The sequence below is a fragment of the Lycorma delicatula genome, chromosome 4 (assembly GCF_047948215.1).
Source record: "Lycorma delicatula isolate Av1 chromosome 4, ASM4794821v1, whole genome shotgun sequence".
Taxonomy (NCBI): domain Eukaryota; kingdom Metazoa; phylum Arthropoda; class Insecta; order Hemiptera; family Fulgoridae; genus Lycorma; species Lycorma delicatula.
This window is the reverse complement of record NC_134458.1, coordinates 90,807,768-90,835,538: the sequence shown is the minus strand read 5'-3', so window position 1 is coordinate 90,835,538 and position 27,771 is coordinate 90,807,768. Positions and strand designations below refer to the sequence as shown.

Sequence of the window (27,771 nt, the reverse complement as noted above, 5' to 3'; positions counted from 1 at the left end):
TAAATTAAAAACAATTTAAAACATGCCTAAATTAAAATGTAACAACTACAAATATTTATGTTCAATTTTATAAAGTTATAAATTAAAAAAATGGTAAAAAAATTTTGCTTCCTTTAATATATTATCAAAAACAAAAATATAATTTTCAGTTGCAATCAAAATACAAAATAAAACAAGCCAGTATAAAAAAAAAAAAAAAATTTCAAAAACATACTGTTTCATAAACAAAAAAAAACCTGTATTATACAATATCATACAAGCATGCAACTTACTTTCCTTTTCTTTAAAAAATTAAAAAAAAAAAAATATTTCCACAAAATAAAAAAGTCAAAATTACTACTTGTTGACCAACATTTGTATGTTTTCTGCCAAAATTATTTCAATAGAAAATGATGATAAATGCAAATGTATTACGTAGGTACAAAAATAAAAATAAATTTCAACTTAATAAACGAACAAAAAATTACTTAGATTGAGAATAAAAGGGAAAATTAAAAAGAAAATAAATCAAAAAAGTAATAATTTCAATAAAAGAAAAAGTATGATCACATACTAAAAATGTTAATGTAATTTATTCCGGTAACTAAATAAAAATACAAGATGTAAGAAATAAGAAACTTTAAGCAGAAATTTTTAGTACCAGTACTAATAAATCTTAAAATCTAATTATCTTAAATTACCTATTTTATAAAACTATTTATCAACAAGAATATTTTCATTATTTTTTAATGTAAATAAAAATGAATGGAAAGTCATTCATTATTTACAAATAAATAAAGATGTATATTTTCAAACATCCTTTCTTCACTAAATATAAATTATGCTCAACATTGAGCATAATAAAACTACCAAGACAGAAACTATAAATAGTTTACTTACCAAATATTATAAAATCAAATATTTTTTGAAAAAATTATGTCATTACCATCAGAGAAGAATTACTAAAAACAAATATCAAAATTTTTAGAATAAAACTTAATATATAAAATTCTCAGTATATGAAAAAAACTGCTTGCTCTATTTTGTTCCATTTCTTTTTTTAGATAACTTTTTTTTTAATTTTAATGTGTTATTTTTTAATAACAGGTCTCTGATGATGACATAATATGTAAAAAAATAAATTATTCATTAATAAAACAATAACTGTAAATAATCTAGTTTCTGAACGATTTTAATAAACAAATTTGCACAACTTTTATAGAAAAAGGATTGGCTGTTTATTGTTATTCCACACTAACAGTATATTAACTGTTAAATTAACATATACTTTCTCTACTCTCAGATCTACTGAACACATTATGTTAATGTTGATGCTATGTTAATTACAACATGATTGTCCTTCATGAGACAGATGGGTCATTATGATTTTATAAATAATTTTTTAATCTCTTGAAAAAGTAATACTCTTCTTTGATAGACTGAAAAAATTTTTTCCTTATATTTAAAGAAAAATAGAAGAAAAAGATAGAGTGAAGATTAAGATATCGTAAAATAATAATTAAAAAAGAAATCTTTTTTTAATGCACAAAAAATTAGATGACATGTGAAGTTAGGTGAGTTTGAATGAGTTATTAGAATTAAAAAAGTAAATAACAAGTCTTAGAAAAAAATAAAAATAATGTAAATACTTGTTAAAGACAACTAAAATGAATATGACACTTTGAAGTTGTCTCAGAGGGTATGTGAAAACTGTAACATGTTATCAGATGTAATAAAAGTTCTAGCAATAAATATAATCATAACAACTAATAATAAACTTAGTAACTTAATAATAAATACAATAAAAACATAATTACTGATGATTATACTTAATAATAAAAAATGAAAAAATTGGTAAAATAAAGAGTATTTGTTAATTCTTATAACTGTTATACAAATTATGCACAGATAAAGGAAATATCTAAACAATTTTTAAAAGAATAGAATTAAGTATTCCAAGTGTGTAAATTTATAACCAAAACTGTCTGAAAGTGTGGCAACTTTGTTTCCCATACTGTTAAGTAATACTTATGCCTTAAGTAATATGTAAGCAAAACGTCACTAAACCAAAACAATCTATCGACTAGAAACTTATCTTAAAGGAAAACCTTATCAGTTCCAAACAAATAAACACAGGAATTGTTATGTAAAAAGTGAAAATCATTAATGATGAAATAGATGTAATCCTATTTTTTTAATTGTCTTCTATTCTAAAGATAACTATTAAACAGAAAACATCTCAGTGATTTCTGATAAAAATAAATACCAGTTCTTTTCTTGTTAAAATTCCTCATTGCTAAAACTGTTTATTTATTAAAATCAGTTATTTTTAAAACAAACTTAAAATTTGCATGATTGTTTACAATATTAAATACATAAAAAGATTTTGGACTTCAAAGATGTTAAATAACTGCTATAAACTGATTTATATGACTTGCAAAGTAAAATAATGATTGCATACAATGATGTAATTGTTTATCTGAAATATTAAAAAAATCACCAGAAACTCAATACAAAATCAGTATTACTTATAATCCTTACTGAGAAGAAATACCTGTAACTCATTGCCATGGTTACAACTGGCATGTTCATATGTGTAAAAATCCTCTCCAGACAGTACTTATTTAATTTAATAATTTCTAATTCATTAAAAATAAAAATTAATAAAGTTTGGTTATATGTATATCATCTTACTGCAAAAGCCTTAAGTTCAAAAACAGTTCTATACGAGTAGATTAAAAGTGACATTCACAAGTATGATTTACAATTTTTTAGTATATATAAAGAATTGCAAAACCGATAAATGTATAAACTCCAATAAATTGCAGTTTAGAGAAGTTTTACTGTATAGCTACTTAAATAAATGCACAAAAATCTAAATGTATATTTATTTACTTTAAATATTATCTTTTATTAATAATTAACCAAATTTATGTTCAAGTCAACTGTTGTGTATATTTTTTCAACAAGATAATATAAAAAAAAAAAAATGTAATAAAAACCTTCTAAATAGAGCATAATTAAACAATGTGTAAATTTAACACATTAAATGTACACCAATCAACATATTTTTACAATACCACTAAATTAAAATATTTATAAAAGAAAAATGCATCATATTCTAGTTTAAAAATTACCTTCTTTTCCTCCACTTTTTTAACTTCAGAAAGCTTCCTTTTGGCTGGTTCATCTTTGAGCTTAGGTTCAATTTTCTACATGCAAAAATCAGACAGGACATTGTGCAAGCATGAAATATGAATGTAATATAAACAGCAAAAAAAAAAAAAAAATTTTTATTCATATATTATATATATATATAATATATGAATAACAGGTATATTTTAAGTTGAAAAAGAGATAAACAGTATTATAATAAAATGTAATGGTGATAATTTAGAGAATGAAAGGAATATAATGTATCATGGGTAGATGTGTAAAAACAAAAGATAGGAAATGTGACGGACATTAAGTTAATATAGACATGAATATTTAGTTTCGCTGACAATACTAATACATATTGCAGTAAAAATACAAAGTATCACAATAAAACTTGTACTAATTCATTATCATAAGATACGGTTAATATTATTTCTATTAAAAAAAGCTTGTATTTTTATTTAAACTAAAACACATGGCCGAAGATTGATAATACATATAATTATATTAAAGTACAAAAAGAAGTTTCTTAATTAAAAAAAAAACTTACATCCTGTAAGAACTATTCACTGAGATAAATTTAAAAAATTAAAATTATAATTATTGGCTATGAAAATTATTATCTCACATGCAGTACTCTAATAAAAAATTGACAAAAAAATAAATAATGTTATTATTAAATAATTTTACTATTATTATTTATTACTCCAATACATTTCTATTTTTTTTTTTTTTTGGAATCTAGTTTATATAAAAATATTTTATATAAACTAGAAATATAAGAAAAAAAAGACCATATCATTAACATGTTAACTATATAATACACTATGAAACTTATTTTTCACTATTTTGGACACAATATAATATGCAAATAGATATCTTTAACCTAAGTTGTTAATTGCTATTTTTTCTGAATTTTTCCACATAAGCACTTTCCAGGAAATCTACATCCATCAAAATGAACAGTAAAAATTACATTCAATGTAATTAAAATTATTTGATTAAAATCATAAATAGAACCTCTTCAAAAACCATTTAAAAAACAAAAAAAAAATAAATTATAAATCATAATAATTAGTAGGTACAGGGTAATTATAAAGGTAAAATATAAATAAAAAAATAAAATTTTAAATAAAATAAATAATAAAAACTAATAATTATACAAAAACATTTAATTAAGATAAAAAATAAGAATCTTTTCTTCAAAGGTATTGATTATTTATTAATCAACTAATACTAATTTTTTCATGTTATTATCAAAATATCTCTTTTATTTATTTTAGATTCTGTTCAATTTATTCTGAAACATCTACCGATGATTACAATTTAACAATTGAAATGAAAAAATGCACGTCTAATTTTAGGTATTTATTATTTATTTTTTTTGTAAATGGTTCTTTGGCATTTTTTATTTATGATTTTATTCCAGTAACCAATCAGCATAGGTTTTTCTTTGCATTAAAGAAGAAGATTATTGTTCTTCAATCATCTTAGTTAAAAATTCAGTTACTGTTTTTTCATTTCATTCTAAAGAAGATCCTGTATATATTTATTATTTGAAAAGTTTCCGCTACTTAAAATAATTGAATAATTTTAATATATTTTAAGTACAAACTTATTTTCATTAAATTAAATTAAAGTTTGAACTATCGATCTACACGGAAAAAATTTTAAAATATATAATTTACTGTAGGTTAAGAAGTAATTCACAGTAAGAAATTAAATAAAGTACATTCTCTCGGAATTATATGGTTTCATTATGAATATAACAGCATGAAGCAGCAATCCATATTTTAAAGAAAGTGAAGAAAGAGTTAAATCCCAACAGCAGAGCCAAATTTAATAAACATTTTTAAGTAACTCACTAGTTAAAAATCTCCATATAAAATTATACTTTATTTAGATGAAAGATTGCACACTGCTGTACATAATAACTAAAAATATACAAAAGATGGTTCATGGTGGCTGTTACAGGTGGCAGGAAATTGGTATTAAGGATGAAATTTCAACAGAAAAAGAAGCATTAAAACATTTGATTCCTGTGATAAATAAAGGAACTCTGATGATGTTCTCTTTCAGATCAATATCTTCAACTCATACAATCAGGCACTGAGTAATAACAACATCATTAAAGCTGGTATAAGGTATTAGAACAGTTGGAATGGAACAGAATGAAAGTGTGTATGTGTCAGGGATATTTTACCCCCAACTTACTCTATTTAACTGGTGGGTATTTATTTTTACTACTGGTTATATATTATATTTATGTTGTTTTTATGATGAATGGAGTTTTAAATTGCATTCTGACCCTTATTTTTATAGATAGTGAGTTTGATAAGATTTTACTGGAGTTATTACATGGGAGATTTGCAAACTTTTTGTGTCCTTCATCCAATGTAATTTCCCCTTCAGTCAATCCTCTGAAAGCCTTTTGCTACTAGTGTCTTTTGGTCTATCAGGAATGCACCCAGTAAAATATTTACAAAATGTTTTTAATTTATCCAACTTTCTTTATAGAAAAAAATTGTTCAAAATTATTTTACAATATGAGCAGAATAACTGATTTTTAAAAAATAAATTTACACTGGAATTAGACAAAATAACTTAATATAAATAAGTTTGTACAGTAAAAGCCAATATGCATAATTTAGTATATACCTAATAAAATTTAATGAAATTAATATTTAATAAAATAAAATAATATTTATTATAAATAAAAATTAACATCATTAAACTATAGTACTAAAAATATATCAATTCATCTGATGGAAATACATGCACGTGCTTTAATTGCAAATTTGCTCATATTAATAGCTTTCAAACTACTATAGCAATCACATAATAAAGGAACACTGTATGAACCTTTTAAAAATAAAGATGGCTTGATATAAATATATAATGATATTCTATAAAAAATAAATACAAGTAAATAGTAAAGAAAAAGAATTAACCATAAGAAAATATATATTATACACAAAAAAAATATATATATATAAAATACCAAGTAAATTTTCATTTAATCACAGATAATATGTTAAAATTTATAGTTATTTAACAAAAAAAACTCTGGAAAAACACACAAATTCTATAAAAAAAATTTCACAGACATATATTTATACAACAAAAAAAAGAAACAACAATGACAAATTTTTTATGAAAGATAAGGTACTGTACAATAAAATATACAAAAAAAGAATGTGGAAGAAATATATAATTAGTTGAAAATGAATCAAATTAATAAAAATATTTACTGTACATATAGCAGAATGATTAAAAAAAAGAAAAAAACATAAAAAGTAGAAGGAACTTTTCAATAAGAAAAAGTTAAAATAAAAATGATATTAACTGATGTAACTAAATGTACAAGATAAATTAAATTAAGTAAACTTAAATATGAACTAAAAATAAAATTGATATATATAAAAAAAAAACCAGTACCTACATTTCATTTCCATCCATCCATTTTGAGTGATTTTTAATTAATTGAAAAAAAATAACTGAGGTATTTCTGAAAAATTGTTTGTTTACTCAATTATAAATTATGAATGACAAAATATATTTAAAGAGGATATTACAGAACTCGGGAAAGAATTGCTAAGTATTTAATGCAAGAAAATTGAGTGAAAAACCAGATAACCATAGTGCTAAAGCTTGACAATGTTTTCAGTTTTTATAAATAGCTTCTTTTTAAATTTAGAATAAAAATTACTCACATAAAATGTAAATTTAGTTAAATTCACTAAATATTCTATAATATTTCTGTTGTATAATGAATATGACAGAAAACGTATCAATCTGTACTGAAACTGTGTTGGTACTATAACTCATAACTCATTTCAGTATTAATCAGTATTTTCTGAATGTGTTCCAGTAAATGTTAACTTGAGTACTGGATAATAATTTGAAAGACTTAAAACATAAACAGATATACAAAACAAAAATTGCAGTGTAAAACTAGTGACATGGATAAGAAATAAGAAAAATTATTCACTGATGGAAATTTTGATAAAAGATGTATATTCATTTTTGAATTATAAACTTTACACTAATAAAGTTAATGGATAAAAATAAGCATTTTTGCAAGGTGAACTAGTAGAAAATCCTACTTATAACAATTCAGAAGAAAAATAAATAGATTAGATTACATAATATATGAAAAATATTGTAACAAAACTGAATTAAAATGATATAGTAAGTAAAACAAAAAAAGGACATTAAAGGATAGAAATAATATATAACTGAATGGACATTACTAATAAATGAAAAGTGATAGAATCATTTCATGCATTATATCACTTCATAATGATGATAAACTAAAAAAAATCACATTTTCAAATAGTTGAGGTAGGTTGTAAAGAAATCAAAGAAATTTTAGTGATAAAATGTAAATACAGTTACAATAGCAAATAAATAAATACATATATTCATATATAAAGCTGGAGAGAAGGAAGAATGAAATCAATATTTACAAAACTTGCAAAAAAGAAAATAATTTTAAGGTAAGGAAAAATGAACAAATACAGTGAAAAATAAGTAAATAAATATCAGTCACAGAAGATATTCTGGTAACACAGAAAATAAATTTTATGAATAACAGAAGAACAATTACCCAAAATATAAACAAAAGTATGTTTTTTCTGTAATATTAAATTATTACACATATAACAAAAAAAAAGTGTTAGTTACAATAAACATATATCCAGTATCTTATTTCAGATAGACACCATTTTACCAGTATTTATCACATATAATTACACAAATGGATACATAGATATGCATATATATATATATATATATATATATATATATATATATATATATATGTGCACATACAATGAATTTGTATTTGAACAGATTTGAATTTATGTATGTTAGAATTTATAAAACTATCTTGTGTATAATTTGATGACTTTTTTACATAATTTAATTTTTTACTTCTGTTACAAGAATTTATGTATATATATTTTTTTTGACACAGTCTACTGAATTACTAATCAACGATAATGGAGATCTGATCAGTGCAGATATAATCTAAAAAATTACATCATTAATTAGGAAACAGAATCACATTCTTTCTTATTTGTCACAACAAGGAGATTAAAAACAGCAACATTAATTGAAAGTTATTTAATTATTTTGAAATAATTCAATTTATTTAATTTTTGAAATATTTCAATCATTTTGAAATAAAAACTGTTAAGAAGATGAATTTACTGTTAAGAAGATGGAATTTTATAGGATTTTTCAGCAGCAAGAACATCATAAATAACACAAAAGCTCAGTAATAATATGATTAATTAATAAAAAAATAAAAACTCATTATATGATTTTGAATTTTCTCTCTAATGGGAATTTCTTTTTAATTTATAATTATTCTCCCAGTAATTTTGAACTGCATCTCTTTTAAATTTTCCCAAATAATTATGATTTGGTATCCCACTTCTTTCAGTATAAATAGTTTATTAAAAGCTTTGTAATTTCACTATCAAAAAACAGAAAATTCAATAATAACTCATGCTTATTATTATGTTTTAGATATGTGAATTATGTGTTGAGTAAAAGACTTAATCAATGCAATTATATCTTTTGCAAGGAAATGTTTTTAATTATCTCATTGGTTTAAACAGAGGAAGTTAGAGAATGTGCTTGACAATGTTTTTGAATAACAGTGTTTTGACTTAATTTTTTTTAAAGATGATTACATACTGAAGGAAAAACATTCATAAAATCAAGTGTATAATAATAGAAGTCGCATTACATTAACATTTTATTAATACTGTGGAGAAAATTAAATTGTTTTCCAAAAAGAAAAATTAGGAAAAATTAGATGGTAGTATCTTTGCATTTCACTTGGAGGTCCTGGATTCAAATCCTAGTCAGGCATGACATTTTTTATACACTAAAAATTTCCATTTGGGCTAAATGATCATAGCAGTCGATGCCCACACATCTCATTAAATATAAAAAAAAAATAATTTTCTTGAATAACTTTTCATAAAAAAATATATGAAAATATAATTTATCTGCGTATATCTGACCCATACAATAACTGGGAATACATTATTATAACTCCACCACATCTTAACTGACAAGCATTGATCAGTCAGGGTTTATTTATGATTGTGAAATATAAATACATATCTATGTGTTCAGAAAAAAATTAATAGTAATTAAATTTACAAGTAATGTTATGTAAAAGAGTAAAAAACATAAAAGTAATTATAGTACAAAATATATTTTATGTTTATAATATAAGAAAAATAATTTACATTATTACACATATCACAGAAAATATTAAAGAAAATATGCTTATATACAAAAGAATTTATATATAATACAACACATATGTAATAGTTTACACTGAAGATATAATAATAAAAATAATAATAAATATATTTACAATAGATGACACGTAAGTTACCACAATTATTGACACTGAAGCAACCATAATTTACAGAGAGGTCCCATAGTGAAGTAAATCCATACAACAGTTATATACAAATTTGTTGCCAGAAAGTCTTCCAGAACCATAAAGTCTTAAAATAAACTGTAAGTAACATTCATAAAATAAATTACCATAAAAATATTATTATTAATATAGAAGAGATAACATTTAGTGCAAACATATACATATAAAATATATACAAACATTTAATGAAAAGTTTTTATATAGTCACAAAAATAGTTGATTTATTTTTAGAAGAAATAAAAAGTAAAGTGTACAAAAGTTTTCTTTAATTAAATGAAAAAGATAGAGTACACTCAAGAAAATAAGTCTGTAAAGTATTACAGGCTTTAAAAAGAATTTAGAACACACTTAAACAGATATTTAGTGAGAAAGTAGATGCTGATAAATTCCAACATAGATATTTACAACAGATATATCTTTGTGAGTCAGTGAACATAAAAGAAGGCACATCACATCCAGAAAGCATTTTACCTTCGGTATTTCATTTAAAGAAGGTTTAACTTCTTCTTTAACGACTGTTTCTTTAATTCGCTTAGTCGGTCTTAACTGAACATTGAAAAAAGATTCACCTCCAACGCTATGTCTTTTTTCAAATATTTCAACTTTTTTAACTTTTTTATCGCCATCTTTCTCTTCAATCGGAAATTTAGATAAACGTCTACCAAATTTATCATATTTATTATCAATAGAAGATTTTCTTGAGTCGTCTTTCGTTGAATCTATACTTTTACGGCTTTCAGTTGTGCTTGAAATCGAAGTTACACTATCAGAACGTTTTTGTAGTGATGGTTGTTCTTCTTTTTGCTGGGTTATAACCTGTTCATTCTAAGAGGAAGAGAACAAAACTGAAACACTTCATTTACAGAGAATGACATATATTTATATACACTTAAATAAATGCACAATTATTAACGTTTACTGACCAACATCTATGACAAATTTTGTACAAAATAATAAAAATGTATCTAAACCATTTTTACAGATAAACTAAAACAACAAAATCCCTCTTTTTTATATGTATATATACATATAAATACTAGTAGCATTAATATAAATAAACAATTTTACAACATATATTTTATGAATTTTCTAATACAATAACTACAGAATGTATATACAATTAGAAAAACTGTCCAAGTGTAACTTAAAATAAGTCCTCTTTTTCAAATAATGTCCAGTTTCATTAGTGAAATATTGTGATATCTTACTTGTAAAAAAAAATTACTGGAAACATTAATTGAAGAACTTCACAGAACAACACATTACTGATTTAATTTATATATATAAGAACTTCACTTTCATCAGAAATTCCTAACTATAGTTGAGTTTCATTGTTTATACACAGTGATGCTAGAATATATTATACTACTTTTAAATATCATAATTCTTAACAGTTACTGAAATAAAATGATACCTGAAACTGCAAAAGCTATTACTTTTATATTATAAAATAATGAAAAGTAATTTTACAACCATTAAAATCTACATAACAGGTAATTTTAAATTATCTTCTAATTAATTAAAATGAAATGGAATGTAATTAATTGCACTTCAGCCATGTCTTTAATGTATATTTATAAAATTAAAATAAATCTGAACTACGAGTATATGCAACTACTAAGACAGTAATAATGATGATAAATGACAGTTATATAACCCTAGTAACAATACAGTGATAGCTATATAGTATACCAGGTAAAGGGAGTGCTGATATAAAACAAGATTGTGGATGTTTAACTAATATATTTTGTTATATAACTAAAGAAATGAGTTCAAGCTGAAAACTTTCAGTAAATTGTGACATATGAATTGTTACTGAAACTTATGAATGAATTTTAATTTAATTAATTAATTCTTAATGTATGTTTAGAAATGAATATAGACAAACACTCATATGATTACATAAGTAACATGTAACTGTTTTTTGTAATAATAATGAGTCATATATATATATATATACAGATTTCTTCAAGTAATGATTAAAACTGCTGTAAAGAAAAGAGTAATTAAAAAATATATAACATGATGTGTTGTGATGTCCTTTCATCTATCAAATATTTGATAGAAAGTAATAAAAAAAAAAACACTAACATAAAAGCAAATACAAAACATATGCGAATATAAATAATACAAGAATTAAATAAGGATAAAAAGCTGTAATGAGAGAGAGGCAAATACAAATTAAAAGCCTGTAAAAAAAAAATTAACAACAAACAAAATGAATAAATAAATCATAAACAATAAAACACACTCTATAACAGAAATTTGGTTAACAATCAAGTTTGGCAATAAAACATATTTAGCTATAAGTATTTCAGATTCAACATACAAAATAAAAAAAATAAAATAAGAAAAAAAGAATGAACTGAAAAAAAAACAAAATTAAATTAAAAAACATAAAAATGAAAGAAAATGCAAGGTAAAATGTTAAAAAAAATTAAGTAAGAATAAAGTAAAAAAAAAATAAATAAATAAACGATGAGGTGCTATATTAAATTACTGCACAGAATGAAAAGATAAGCTGCTAAAACACCATTTCATAGATATAAATATAAAAAATTAAACTAATTAAGATTATTTTAACTATGAAATGTATAGAAAAATACTTACTGTAAAATAATTTTAATGAATAATATTTGTGTGATTTTATATATGACAGGTTTACTGATATAATTTAATTTAATTATATGCATAAAAATAATTTTGAAATACCAAAAACAGTATTTTATTTTTCAACAAACCATTAAACATATTTTGTTATACTATTTTGATATAACCAGTTGAACGAATTACCTTCAGAAACATTTATCAAAATATCAGAATTAAAACCATGTTAAAGACAGTACACTTATCATCTAGCATTGTCTTATGTAGTTTTAATACAGTACAGGAAATATGCCATGTAATATTGATGGTATTAACATTTAAACACAATCAATATGGATATCATTTTTTTGGAACTACACTGTGGTAAACAAGTATACCAGATGTAGTTCTAGACATACATTGATTATTTGTTTTATTATCCAGTTTACGTTTATCCAAACTATTATGTTTATTTTTAATTATTTGCTCCATAATGCACATCAGAAACAGTCTTAAAACTCTGAACTATTAGTAAGAGCTCATATTTTATCAGGAACTAAGAATATAAACATAAAAACAAAAAAAGCATAAATAGCAACAGATAAGCATACTTACAATTAAACAGACCCTGAGAAAAAACTTAGTGTGTCTTAGTACTATGTCAATAAGTGAGCTAAATAGAAACACAGTTCAGGAACTTCACATGTAATTTATAATCCATGACAAATCTTTCTAATTTTCAGTCATTTTTGTACAATATTGTATTTATTATTCCACACTAAAAGTTTCATTCCTTAAAAATTTAAGTTCAACTGGATAGATGAGTAAAAGTATAACAAAGTATTTTCAACAGTTCAAAAAGTACTGTTTTTGAAGATTCAAATTTATTTAAAATAAAAAAGATATCAACAAACATTCATATATATATATGATAATTAAATACTATCTGAATCATTTGTTCAAAAAGAAAAAAATTCTAATGGTTAATAAAATTAGGATTGTTTAAACATGTCTATAAATATAAAAGGAATAAATTACTCCTTTCACTTTATTAATTTCTTTTTTAAATCTCTTGCATATCGTTCATTAAAAAATTAAAATTATCAACTGTTTAAATGATAAAACAAGCCAAATTTATTATAATACTGAGTTTTTAAAATTCATATTGCAATGATTTCAGCCACTTTCAGTGAATGGTGTTGGTGTTGTAGGCTTGATGGCAGCTGATGCTATACTGATAGATTTAAAAAAAAATTAAACAGAATATATAAGAATTTAGTTGAAAAGAATGTCAAATTTGATTGTTTGCTCATTTAATTGTGTGTCTGCTTTGTTGTATGTTTGTATAATTAATAATGCCAAGAGAGTTAGAATTTGGTCTTTTTTGTGCTTGTGTACTGCAGGGTCAGATAGTTCAAGGTTTGTTGGACTACTTATTTTTTATCAAGGTGTTACACAAGAAGCCAGACTGTCAGCTGAGATAAACCTGTACCACTTATTTTCCAGAAAATCTAAATTCAAATATGGATTGTTTCACTCATTTTAATTACTTACATTATTTGAAAAAATTACTTTTTTAACTACACATTAATCAGTTGGATGACCAAAATTTCAGTCTGTATCAATAATTATTTAAATTAGTTAAAAATGAACTAGCACAAGAAGAACAGTAGAATAGTTTGTTATAATTGGAATATTTAGATAAACATTTTGTAATGAAAGGGTTAAAAGAATTTATTTTATAAACATTAAATAAATTTAATAAAAATTGATTCAATTAATAACAAATAAATTATTATTAGTTAATATACATATACATGTATGTAGAGTATATATATGTACATATTAATTTAGTAAAATCAATTCTTCCTTTATTCTTGTCCATATGTTTCTTTGTACTAATTATTAAGAGTACAGTGCTGTATACAGTGGCTGGCCACAGGCACATATAGGAAATTTTAAAAAATCTTAATAAAAATTTAAAAAAAATTTGGTATTATTAGAATGTTTAATTTTTAATATTTAATTTTAATTTTTGACTTCATATTTTACAATATATATGCAATAATTTTAATTTCTTAATGTATAATTTTAAAGTTTTTAAATTTTTGACCAACTGATGATGAGGGAAAATCCTCAAAAGCACTTTTAATGCACAAATGAAGAAGTAATAATAAGGTTAGAAATATTATTAGATTCTTTACTGTGGTGGATTGCTGAGTTTAATTTTAACCCTTAATAGTATATATATACATATGCAAATAAGGTATCAATGAGTTAATGTTTGTAAGTAAAACATGTTTTATCTTGTAATAACTATTAATTACTTAATTTAACAAATAAATACTTTTCTGTTAATAAACAATGCGAAACAAGAAAAAATGATTCAGAAACAGAATTTCAATGAAATGAATCATTAAAAAAGATAATATTAATAACCCAATGAGTAAATAATCTATTAACTATGTATCATAAAATTAAGAGTATGATTAAAGCACATTGAAAAACACACAAAGATAATAAAATAATAATGATAAAATTTTACCTTGTGAGTAGTAGTCGACAACGAATTAGCTTATGATATATCCTTAATATTATTCTACAAGCCAAAAATAATAAAAAACATGCAAGATAATACGTAGAATTTTTAAACATAAGAGAATTATAAAACCAATAAAATGAAAGAAAGGTGTTAATTAACCCTTTCAATGTGAATAAGGTTAATAAAATTAATACTTGTAATAAAATAAAAAAATGAGTGATAGAAAAGTAATGATTTCATAATTACATACATTATAAAGAAGAATCTTTTCTGTTAGAAAGAGATAAGGATAAAGTGAGGATGGCTTAAAGTGAGTTAAAAGTTTATTAATATATCAACAGAGAGCAAAAGGATATAATTATTTTATAGATAGTTGATAGTAAGGTGTGACTATAGAAAATAAAAAGTTAATAAAACAAAAAAAGACTACATACAATATGTAATCATGTTTTTTATGTTAAAAATAAAAAAGGGTAAGGAATGTTACAAAAATCATGTAACATAAAATTAATAAAAAGTAGAAAATTAAACAGTCAATTTCAAATTAATTGAAAATTTAAAAAAAATATGTATGAATTAATGGAATGGATACGGTAAAATATTTTTATTTTTTTTTATTTATCGATAATAATTAATATCACAATGATACTAAAAAGAAACATGATTCTGAAATACCAAGAAATAATATCTGATTAAATTAATTATAAAAATAGTTAATGTTTTAAATGTGTGTGAAAAGAAAACATTGGACTCTATTTTATTAAATAAATATATATTTTTAATATCAACATTTATATGTATGTGAATGTCAATGTATGTTGTATAGTATTTCTGTAAATACCTCTGTGTCTGATTGTTTTCTTCCTGTGGGCTTCTTACGTGGTTCATCTCTCTGTTTGCGAAAAAATTTAAAAAAAAATATTTGTAGTTATACATAGAACACTAATAATTGTAATTAACATGTTCTATATGGATTAACTTTTATGCCTGAAGAGTAAGTTAATGTTAACATATAACTTGTTATACCTTCCTTTACAAAATTAAAAAGAAACCCTGAACAGTATTAAAACTAAACCCTATCACTGTTTTTTTTTAGTAAGTGTGAAATTTTTGTATTTTATTATATCATTCTTATGTTCTTAATAAGTACATCATATATTTTTTAACTATATAAATATGTTCACTAGATAATTTATTTTCTAAAGTTAGTGTTTTTCGAAAGAGATATATACACAATTTTTTATCTGTAAATACATAAATAGTATTATAATGAAAAAAAATATGACTTTGGCTTATTTGTACAATGGTTCATAATAATTTTTAAATAATAATGATTTCTGGTTTACTTTCAAGGTATTTTAGCCTAGAAAGGGCAAATCTTTTTTTAGCATTAAAAATTAGTTTTTACACATAATGTTACTCACATGTTTCTCTCTTTATAACAAGTAACAAAAATACTCATAACCTACGAAAAAACAACAACTTATGACAATTCTGAAAAATATAAAAAAAAGATTTGGAGCCAGCATGATTGTTAATTATTATCAGCAATATTATACTTGTAGTATTACAACATTTTTTCTGCAACCAATGCAATAATATACAGATGTTTTTCAAATCCTTATTTTTGAATACAAACATATGAAATGCTAATTTAAGTTTAATGACTGTTCAGTTTTTTTTTTTTAAGAAAGAAATCTTGCAAGAAGCATAAGTTAATATTAGCTTGGGTGTCAGACATGAAAGTCAAGATTAATTCCTCTGCACAGAATATTGATGATATGTGGATTTGATTAATTTGATGAAAACGTAAGTGTGATGAATTTAAAAGAAATACAAAATTTTTAATACCTTACATTTTAATTTTATCAAAGATGATAAACTCATTGTACAAAATAAAAATGAAAAATAATGAAAGAATTTAATCTTACTAACCAATATAAGTAAATTATTGACATACTTTCATCACTAAGACATCATCAGGGATATTCTTCTACCAAAAAAATTAAAATGTATAAATTTAAAAAAAGTAATATACCCGATCTCAATTAAAGGTAACATATGTCTGTGTTAAGTCACTATATCTTTAACTGTTAAGTGATATATATTTATAAATATTACCAATAACTGACTACTGGAGATTAAAAAAATGTTTATGTATTTTAACTATTTTATTCATAGAAGATATCTTTGACAATGATCTAGAATAAAAAATACTTGGATAACTTATTTATACAGATCAGTAATGTTGAACATACTTTTAAAATAAACAAAAAACATTATTATATGTTTACTATATATAAGAAACAGATAAAGAAAACTGACCCATCAGCAATAAGTCAAAGAAATTAAAAAAAATAATTCTGTATAAAAAATTACTTAATAAAGTACCAATTAATAAATTAGAGTAACATATCAATTAATAACATTAGAGTATGCTTTAAATTTTTATAAGAATTGTCATCAGTGCTAGGACTTATGCATAAAAAATGTACATCCTACTAAAGTAAGTTAGAAAAAATGTAACTTAAATCCAGCAAAATACCTTCTAAAGGATGAAAATTTATTTGGGTGAGACAAAATTAATGTTGCATTAGTTTTTGTATAAGTGAAACATTTAAAAAAAGAGAGAGAGAGAAATACCACATTATTCAATATGGGCGTTTGTCATCATAAAACTGTTAATTTTTTCACTTTAAAATGCTTAACAAAATAGTTATTTTATATGAAAATGGGGCCAGCTAAAGGATACCGTCCATAGACTGACTACCAACTGAAAATAATGTCTATGACAAGTTATCGTGGGTTGAACCATCCTTGGATTTTTAATTGTGGCTTAGCTGTTAAATTATTAGAAAAACTGGAAGCTAGAAAGTTTTTTTCTTCAGAGTGTGTGTGTGTGTGTGTGTGTGTTTTTTTACAGATATCAACATATTTACAATACAAAACAGTACACCTGTAATAAAATGGCAATATTAAAACAGTATACATGCTTAACGTACTATAAAATTGTTGATAAATTCAATTTGGAATCTGAGGGGCCATACCAATAGAACATTAATCTTACACAAGTCTTGATTCAAAAAAGGTTATGAAGCACTGAACTGTATAATCATATCAGTAGTTTAAAATCATATTAACTGATTGAACATATTAAAACCTAATATTTTACATTAACTAAAATTTTTAAAAGAATATTTTTAATCATAAAAAAGTAATTATTCATGTTTAAAAATTCAAAATAAATCTCTTTTTAAAAAGAAAAAAGTATTGAAATTGTTAGGAAATAAGTCATACAAGTGAATTAAATTTACATTTTATAGATATACGATATAATAAATAAAACACACCATACCTTTTTATACCTAGTGTCAGTAAAACGTGTTTCTTCTTCACTATCTATTTCTTCCTCACTTTCTTCTGCTTCTTCTTCTGATTCATCACTCTATTTTTACAAATAATATAGAAAAAAGAAGCACAGAAGATAAAGAAAATGCAAATAAGTATTAAACAGTTATTAAAAGGATAAAATAACATCTAGTATTTAAGCAAAAATAAAACCAGATAAAAAATTCTGTCCCATATAAGAATAAATATTTACAAATAGTATAAAAGAAGAGAAAAATTAAATCAGTAAAATAAACTACAACAAATTAAAAAAAATATATACAGGAAAATCAAAGAAAGAAAAAGATTGTGTATAGTGTAACAATATGTAATGCAAGTAGAAGAATATAGAAATTTAAATGCATTACTAAGATACAAAAAGTTTTTTTAAAACTTTTGTCAATCTGAATACCAGTAATGGTAGAAAGTAAAAATACATAGTTAAAAGAAGAATTATATATCAAAAAGTAAAATAAGTATTTTTAATTTAAAGATGTTACATCTGTAAACTTCTACCTGAGGTGTTTTAATTTCTGGTTTCTTTGTTTCTGTATCTTTTTTTGGTATTATTTCATCAATTTTTGTTTCATTTTTACCCTGTATCAGAACACAAAAATAATTATAAAAATATATTTTAATTAAACCATTTTTTTTCAATAATTTTTTTGTTTAATGGTCGGTGTGGGTTTTTTTATTCTAGATCACTGATAAATATGATCAGTAACAACTACTTTAATAACTTCACGCAATTACAAATTCAAACGGGTGTATTTGTTTAAGTAATCTACAAGAACTAGTTTATTAAATATGCTATCAGAAGTTAGGTTTTACCCTTACCTTAATTTTTTTTATTTTATAAGATTCAATTACCCTAAGACATTTCAGTTGTGGAATAATCAGTCATATGTTGTTGCACTATAACTTACTGTTCATGTTCCACTTTATACATTATTTAAATTGAAGTACTAGTTTTCATATTTTTTTGATAAAAATATTAATCCATTTTCAGTGTGATAAGAAAAAATGTTAATAAAAACAGCTATTATTACACAAATAGACTTTTGTTCAATACGTAAGAGTTGTTTGAATAACAATAATAATAATAAATGAAATTGTGATTTCTTAACAACTCTTCATTTGGCCCATTAAAAAAAAAAAATTGGTCAAATTTTATATAACAGTTTATCTGAACTGGTAGTATGGATAACAATTTCAACTTTGTTTTTATCAAACATAATCCATAGTCATATAAGTAATAAATAAATAAACCTCAATGAATAGCATTATTTTACATTTATAAGATATGTTTCAATTATGAATCAAACTATCATCAGAGAATCCCATAAAAGTAGAAAAAAACTGTAATATATTTTTGTATTAAGTTATATATATATATATATATATATTATGAGGTATTATAAGGAACACTTATCAAAAAGAAAATAATCTGTGCACAATATAATAATATAAATGTAAAATCAAGACAATTTTTTCAAAAAATCATAAAAAACGTACAACATATGAGATACAATACAGTGTACAATCAAATGAGATATGACACACAATAATATAAGAAGAATGAGCCAACAGTAGCACATTCAACACTGGTTATAAGAAAATTTAAACAAAAGTAAGTGATTAAGATTAGAGACTTATATAGAATGTATGCTTGTAATTCCTTATAAAACTGGGTATTAATTTTTTAATTAATATAAGTCATTTTTGTTCAACAAGTGTTCCAGACTACTGAATCCCATTTATATGGTATGTTATAGGATGCCTGATAATAGTCTGAGTTTAAGTGAAATGAGTGAAAGCTATAAGGTAAACTGCTAGTGGTTGATTTGCTTATTATCTTGAATAATATTAGTATATAGTCATTATGGTAGTAAAAAGATATGGATTAACAGTAGCAATATGATAGCACCTAAAACAGTACTGTTCAAAAATGTATAATTTGTTGATTTAAATCCATCTTTATTTATGTAATGTTTCAGGAACAAGTTGCCAACACCATATATGATTATGCTAGTCCATCATTCTAGACTGTGGAGATACAACTAAAACGAAGCAACTCATAGACTGTCAAAAATTATATATGGATACAGTACAATAGTTTATTTAAATCACTTCATTTGGAAGAACTTTTTCTTAATCTAAAGCAAAATGGTAAACTGTTTTTTTTTTTACAATCTGAATAATCCACAACTTGTAAAATATCTAACGAGTTAATACAATGGATAACAAAAGCACATGAAGTAAGAGTAATATACTAATAGCTGAAATCAACATTTAATAAATAACACTATATAGTTTCCCTTGAGAAGTGTGATTGAGTTTGTTACAGTTCAGTAATTAATGCCATAATAAATTAATAAAATAAAAAGAAAAGAAGAATGCTCATAATTCTATTTAGTGATATTATTATCACACTGATATCACACAACAGTAAACAAATAAAAAATTTATCACATATGTACAAATATTAAAATAATAATAACCATTTTGGTTAAATTATGAACTTAACAACAAATTAATTTTGGGTTATTTTATGCTGCAATAAAGGCATGATATATATTTTCTAAAGTATCAGTTATAACAAAAAAAAAAAAAACATTACCCGCAATATTTTCAGATTTATTAGTTATTTATTTATTATTAAGTGCAACTATATTGTAATACTGATCACTTGGCTATATCTACACTGAATTTTTTTTTTAATTGAAAATAAACCATTATAGTATTGTTTCTGGTTAGGTTAACTTACAAATTCATTAACTATTTAAATATATAAACAATTAATAAATCTTTCTGAGAGCACTGTATATTTATATAATAAAAAAATTGAAGTAAAATAAGACTATTTTGCATAATAGTTATTTTAAAGTGTATATATATATATATATATATCTCAATATGGTAAAAATTAAATAAATATAAAAAAAAGATTTGAGACTGCAATGTATCATAGATGCAGTATAACATAAATGTGTAGTGTAAAAGTGTACCTGTATTGTATCTAAGCCACCTGGTGGTGGTTTGTGTAATTTCCTCAGTCTTTCTGGCTCTCTATCCCTCTATTGTATTCAGCATGCAACAAAAAAATACCGTTTTTACTGTATGGTAGTTATAAGATTAATTTAAAAGAGTATAAAAATAATGCCTATGTAAATCAACAATGCGTGAAATTCTGTTCAAAAAGTATCGAAAAGCTAGTAACTTAAAGTAATGTTACCATGTTAAGTTTGTAACTTAATGTAATCTAAGCTTTAATTCTCACAGATATTTGTAGGTTTTGCCATTAAATGTTTATAAATATTTCTGAATTGTTTATATACATTGAAATAAAGCTTGTTTTTCCCATTAGTAACTTGTAACTTGGAAATAAAATTTTTCCCACACCATCTAAAAAAACCTGTACATATTAGTGAATATTAAATATATTGCACTTTCTTTTTTAAATTTTAGGACAAATTAGGAAGCCAGACATTGCCTTACTGCTATCAACCATTATATTTATTATGCAGCCACCAGACAGGAAACAGACTCCCTCAACAGGTTTTGAGGCAGCTGCCATCTTAGTGGTTCACACCATGATGTGCCCTTACCATGAATCTACCCGAGTCTGAATGAAAAGGGACAGTATATGTCAGTGAAGTCTCCACTAGGCAGCGAGTGTTCATCCTACTATTAAACCCTAAGCCAACCAAGGCACTATAATACACAGATTGGAGAAGCACATTATAAATCAATAATTTTTCATTGAGCAATTTAAATGTTTACCACAAACAAAAACCAAAGTTTTCTCAAGGAAATTAAAAAATCATTTGAAATTAGACATAGGACTTCTAAAGGAAAATATCTAGAAAAACGTGGGATGTGAAAGCATCCAAATGAGTTATATAATTGTAAGATTTAAAGCTATACTCTCAGAATTTCAATCTAAAATCACTAACCATTTTTCTAAACTTTTTATATGGTAAATTTACATATTTCAGTCAGTGTGAGAAATACATACTCTAATTTAGAATTAAAGATTTTATTCTTAACCAGTAATCTTAACCCATGAAGAATATAATACTTCCTGGTTATCTCCAAAATCTGTTACGATGCATATTGGGATAAAATTTGCTTTATATATATTTTATTATTATTGTTTACTTTTTTGTAAAACTTTTAAAAACCGACTGTCTAGATCAACAAACAAAAAGTTAAAAATGTATAAATGCATCTAATTCATTGATTTACAGACAGGATATTATTAAACTTTAAAAAGTATAATGCAATTGAAAAAAAAAACACTAAAAATTAAAAACACTAATTAAAAAAAAAGTCTCTGGTAACACTAAATGTATTACCAGACACACACACACACACACACACACACACACACACACACACACACCTACACATACACAAATGTATATATATATATATATATAAATTAGAAATTATGCTATATATATATATATATATATATATATATATATATATATATGTGTGTGTGTGTGTGTGTGTGTGTGTGTGTGTGTGTGTGTGTGTGTGTGTGTGTGTGTGTGTGTGTGTGTGTGTGTGTGTGTGTGTGTGTGTGTGTGTGTGTGTGTGTGTGTGTGTGTGTATTTGTATACACATAAATTTAGATGTTTATATAATGATAAGAGTAAGAATATATATGTGTGTGTATGTGTGTACCTGTACACTGTCTGTTCTTGTTCTTGTTTCAGAAGCACCTGGTACTTTAAGTTCACTTATTTTATCAGTGTCTACTTCCTGTTATGATAAAAAGAAACATTAAATCTTAATTTTGAAATATTATTTTTACTAAAATTAATAGTTCATATTAAAATTAACTATAATTTTCATTGATATATAAAAAAAATGTACTTGTACAAGTCATTCATGTTTATCAAGTTTGACTTTATTTGAAATACTGTATGTAACAGAAATGTAACTAATAACACCTCTCAATAAAGAAATGTTTATTGTAAAAGTGGTTATTAAAAAAAATTAATTTATCATAATAAAATATTAGAAAAAACTAATGGAAAAATAAGCTAATATATATATAATGGGTAAGATATATCAGATTTAATTGAAGAAACTTCACTTCTATTAATAAAACAAATGAATAAAAAAAACATTTTATCTATTAAAAAAAAAAAAAGTTTCAATGTACCTGATCAGTTTCTCGTTTTCTACTATCCGGAGCAGTCGGAACTTTAAGTTTAGTAACCTTTTCCTGTTCTTTGACTATCTGTTTAAGAGAAACATGTAAACAAATTATATTTTTTTTACTTAACTGAAATAGAAATGACTGACATGAATGACGTAATCAATGATGAGACAGACGTTAAGTTATTTCTTTTACTACAGCTTAATGATTAAAATCCTTTTATCAATACACTGATAATAATCTTAATAATATATTTATAATAAATTTGATGTTAAAAAATAAAGATATTTGATGTTTAAAAATTAAATGTTAAAGAAAGAAAAAAAATTCAAAGCTATTAATGAATGTAATATCATGGATAAGACACTAAATAGCATCAATTGCATCAATTCAAACTGATGATGGTTTCACTATATCTGGAAAAAATGAAAGAGTAGCTTCCTGAAAATAAATTGCCAATAGCTGCAGTCATTTTTAATAAACTAGTTTCTGTAGATCACCAAAGTAAGAAAATTTAATGTATAATTTCACTGCATGCTCTTAGCATTACAGCACTGCCACTGTTAGTGGCAAAATTTCTAAACCAATTGATTCCATTTAAAATTAAAAATTATAATAAGCACTATTTCAATGAAGAATATGATTTACTTTTATAATACCCATCATAGACAAAAATTCTAGAAAAAAACACCTAATGATAAAAAGTAGAGTACATTCTGAAGAAAATTATACATTGTACGTCTAGAAATTGCATTAAATCATCCAGAAGGAAATTTTCCCAGAATCATAAATATGGGCAAAGTGGGATTAACATTTTTGTTGCTTTCCTTACATTAGCATTTAGCTAAGTCAGCCACATATTTTAAAGAGTATTTTGAAATTATACTACATAGAAATATGATCTCTTATGAGAAGGATCAAAGAAAAATTAACTTTTCCAAGAATGAACATTCCCTCGATCCCTTATTTCATTACATGTGAGGTAAATGATGAAAATTTTAAAAGTATTAAAGTGTACAGCTAAACAGTAAACAGATTATGAGGCAAGTACTTCTCTGTCGGTAATTTCAACTTAAAAAGCTTAAGACCCTAAGTGAAAAATACTGGATAATATCGAATGGATTACTTTTTCTTTAACAAGTTTTAAGCTGCATCTACTATTACCGTCATAAGTAAGTAATAAATGCTAACATACTATGAACCATACCAAACTTCTTTAAATTTGTGATTTACAGGAAGTATATTTTTTAAAAATTGTAACTTATCTATAAAAAAAAAAAATTACTTATTCCTAGAAAATAATAATACCCATCTCTATCAAATCAGATCACAGAACTATTTCTTTATCTGAAGCAAAACACATTTTGGCCTATGAGAAGGAGCATTATTATCCATCATTATCATTCCAAATTAAATTACCAACCCAGTTAGATCATTTTTATTTATAAATTCAATATTATTTTTTTATTATTATTATTTATTTATTTCATAAATTCTTTTACATACTCAACATTTATTAATATTAGTGTTAGTATGTTAAGAGCTTTTTTTAACAATAGTAGTTGAAAAAACCCTGACTGTTTTTCATTTAATCTACATATGATGAAATAATCTCCATTAACACGATCTCAGATGTATTTGTAACTCTACATATTTAATAACTATTATTTCATACATTTAAGTATTAATGTGTACTTCTCACTTTATTTTCATTTTATTGCAGTTTTATAAATTTTTAAATAGTGTAATGTTATGTACCAATCAAAATAAAATATCTTTATTTTTTTTTTTAGTATGCTTCTGACCACTGACATTTTACCTTACATCATTCTATTTTCAGAGTTCTACTTTATGAGATATTCCAGATGTTATGAAAACTTCAGATTGTAATGATGCAATTAATTATCTTACCAGAACAGAAAAATTACTGTTGAAAACTTTGGAAACCCTCAATGTCCTAGGGCAGCTTTTTTAAACTTAAAATAGTTTGTAGATCCTCATATATGGCACCTTTAATAACTGAAAATGGGAGTACACGCTAAACCTAAAGAAGGTACCTATTGGATACCTCATCAGTCTGAAAGATAATAAAACCTCCCTTAGTAAATTATCAATTAACTATCTTTTAATGATAACAACAATCTTAATTATTAGTTATTTCAACTAATTAATAAGCTAAAAATTGTTAGCTGCTACCTTATTGACAAAATTTATCTACAATTGGATTAGTTTAATTAAAAAGTCATAGTTTAAGAGAAGGCAAGAAGGTTTACAATAATTGATAAAAATGTTATTTATAGAATAACTGTCCAGTCAACTGATACATAGCTTCTAATTTCTTTTTATAAACCTTTATTAATACAAATGAACTTGATGTACATGTGTGCATAAAATGTATGGATGAAAATTATTTGTATGCTGATGTATGTATATAAAGTGTATATGTAAAGTGTACCTTAGGAGCATCCTCTGCTTCTGATTTTGGAATAGCTGGAACTTTAAGTTTGTTGCTTTCTTCTTCAGTTCCATCCTACCAGTAAAAAGATGTATATATTTGGTTAAATAACTTTAATAGTAAAAATAATAAAAACCATTAAAACAGGAAACTAATAATAATTTGTAGTATTATTATTTCATGTTCATTAAAACAAAAATTATAATTTAAATACAAATAAATGAAATAATTTATTGATATTTAAATATATGTGATAGTAATCACTAAGGATGCATTAAAGAACGATACTTTTTTGAGAAAGCAGAGTAAGTAATATCTTGTTTACTTACAAAGCAGCTTAATTATTATTTTTAAAATCATTGTATAATTTTATTTAATAATTTGTACAAGCTAATTTAAAATAATTAAGACATCAGTCATTCATTTTCTATCAGTGTTTATGACAGAACAAGAAAATAAAATTTACTTTCAACTCAAGTTTAAAAATTAAAAAAATAATAATAAAACTATATAACATGAACTACAAGTAACAGTATAAACAGTTGAACATTTTGATAAAAAATCCTGATGATAAGTTTTCTACAATTTGAAAGGTTACATAGGATGACATTTTTAATTTTTATGTTGGCTTAATTAGCATTCTTTTATTAATATTATTTTAAATTACAAGAATTCTATCTCTGCATTTTCAACATTTGCAATGAACAGATATGACCATACTTATTTAAACTTCAACAAAAATTCTAAATATTGTTTAAGGCATTTCAGTTAAAAATTATTAAAAATATATATAACCTACATTACTTTTTGTGTAATAGTTACATAGACATGAATAAGTAATAATGTAGTAAAGTCTTGTTAGCCTGATCTAATTAGGATCGAACCATATTTGGATCATCAGAAGTTTGAATTAATCTTGTGTATGTAAACAGATCTGATGCCTACACTATAAAAAATATGTACACCTATTATCAAACACTTTGTCGACCTCTTATATGTATATTAAAATATCAAACATGTTGTCCAGTGTGTTGTAATTAATAATTATTAACAAAAATCACCTATGTGTACATGAAAATGGCAAGCTTGATATAATCTTACCAATTTAAACAAAAGTTTTTTCGAATTCATGGATTCATCATCAATTATAAGATACTAAATCAGGTAAAGCATTGCTATTATGACATGTACAAATGGATATTTGTCATTAACAACTGAATTAAATATTGGTTACAGTTAAGCTAGCTACTAGAACAGATTTGCCTATTTACGTAACTGATCAAGTTTGAAATTTACCTGTTCATTCATAAGTGTTTGCATATTTTTGTATTTATGATCATATTTATAAATAATTAAGTTTATTATTTATTTCTATATTTCTAGATTATTTTCTGCATTTATTATTGAATTTAATGTGGTGATCAGCAACATTTGAAAAATTATTTCTGTTACTTATACATAAATACTTCTTATAGGTGCTAAGAATCTTGTTTAAAGAACACATTAGTTTTACCAATGCCTATTTATTGTATAATTGTCATAATTAATTCTGTAAATGCTACTTTTGTAAAATTTATTTTGCGTTTAAATATTTTAATTGTAGATTTACGATTATTAATATTGTAAACCTATTATTTTATTTGTATTTTTATTAATAACCATTTTAAATTTTAAGGTAGTTATTAAGGTAGTCATGACAATTATCACTTTTTACACATAATGATATTAATGCATTAACTGATACAGTATTTTATAACTGATGATGAATCTGTCGATTTAAAAAGGTTTTTATGTAAATTGGTAATTTTGTATTGAGCTTGCTACTTTGGTATGTTCATAGGCAATTTATACATAAAGTGTGTGTGTTTGTTTATTTGTAATATATATTTGGAAATTAAACTCTTAAAATGTGTATGTATATATTTGATTTTATTTATGTAATGTAAGTGGTAACAACAACTTAAAATGTAATTATACATTCGTTTTTTTAAAATATATTATGCAGTCTCAAATATTTTTTCTTT

The 27,771-nt window shown here is 23.7% G+C and overlaps 1 protein-coding gene across 50 annotated transcripts in view; it reads right to left on the bottom strand.

Moving 5' to 3' along the window:
* Positions 1 to 27,771, bottom strand: part of bt (projectin protein bent) — a 432,362-nt gene that overhangs the window by 238,201 nt on the left and 166,390 nt on the right. For 28 of the 50 annotated variants that reach the window (XM_075363582.1, XM_075363597.1, XM_075363590.1 and 25 more), the window contains 9 exons: positions 25,748 to 25,822; positions 23,296 to 23,373; positions 22,812 to 22,889; positions 21,128 to 21,196; positions 18,636 to 18,716; positions 18,088 to 18,177; positions 15,574 to 15,624; positions 10,076 to 10,429; positions 3,117 to 3,191 (listed from right to left, as the gene is read on the bottom strand). The exons of 2 other annotated variants lie outside the window; for them this stretch is intronic. In XM_075363582.1, the coding sequence (XP_075219697.1) occupies positions 3,117 to 3,191; positions 10,076 to 10,429; positions 15,574 to 15,624; positions 18,088 to 18,177; positions 18,636 to 18,716; positions 21,128 to 21,196; positions 22,812 to 22,889; positions 23,296 to 23,373; positions 25,748 to 25,822 (951 nt within the window). The remainder of the gene's footprint in view (positions 1 to 3,116; positions 3,192 to 10,075; positions 10,430 to 15,573; positions 15,625 to 18,087; positions 18,178 to 18,635; positions 18,717 to 21,127; positions 21,197 to 22,811; positions 22,890 to 23,295; positions 23,374 to 25,747; positions 25,823 to 27,771) is intronic. 20 more of the 50 variants (XM_075363627.1, XM_075363629.1, XM_075363632.1 and 17 more) reach the window with 13 other exon arrangements.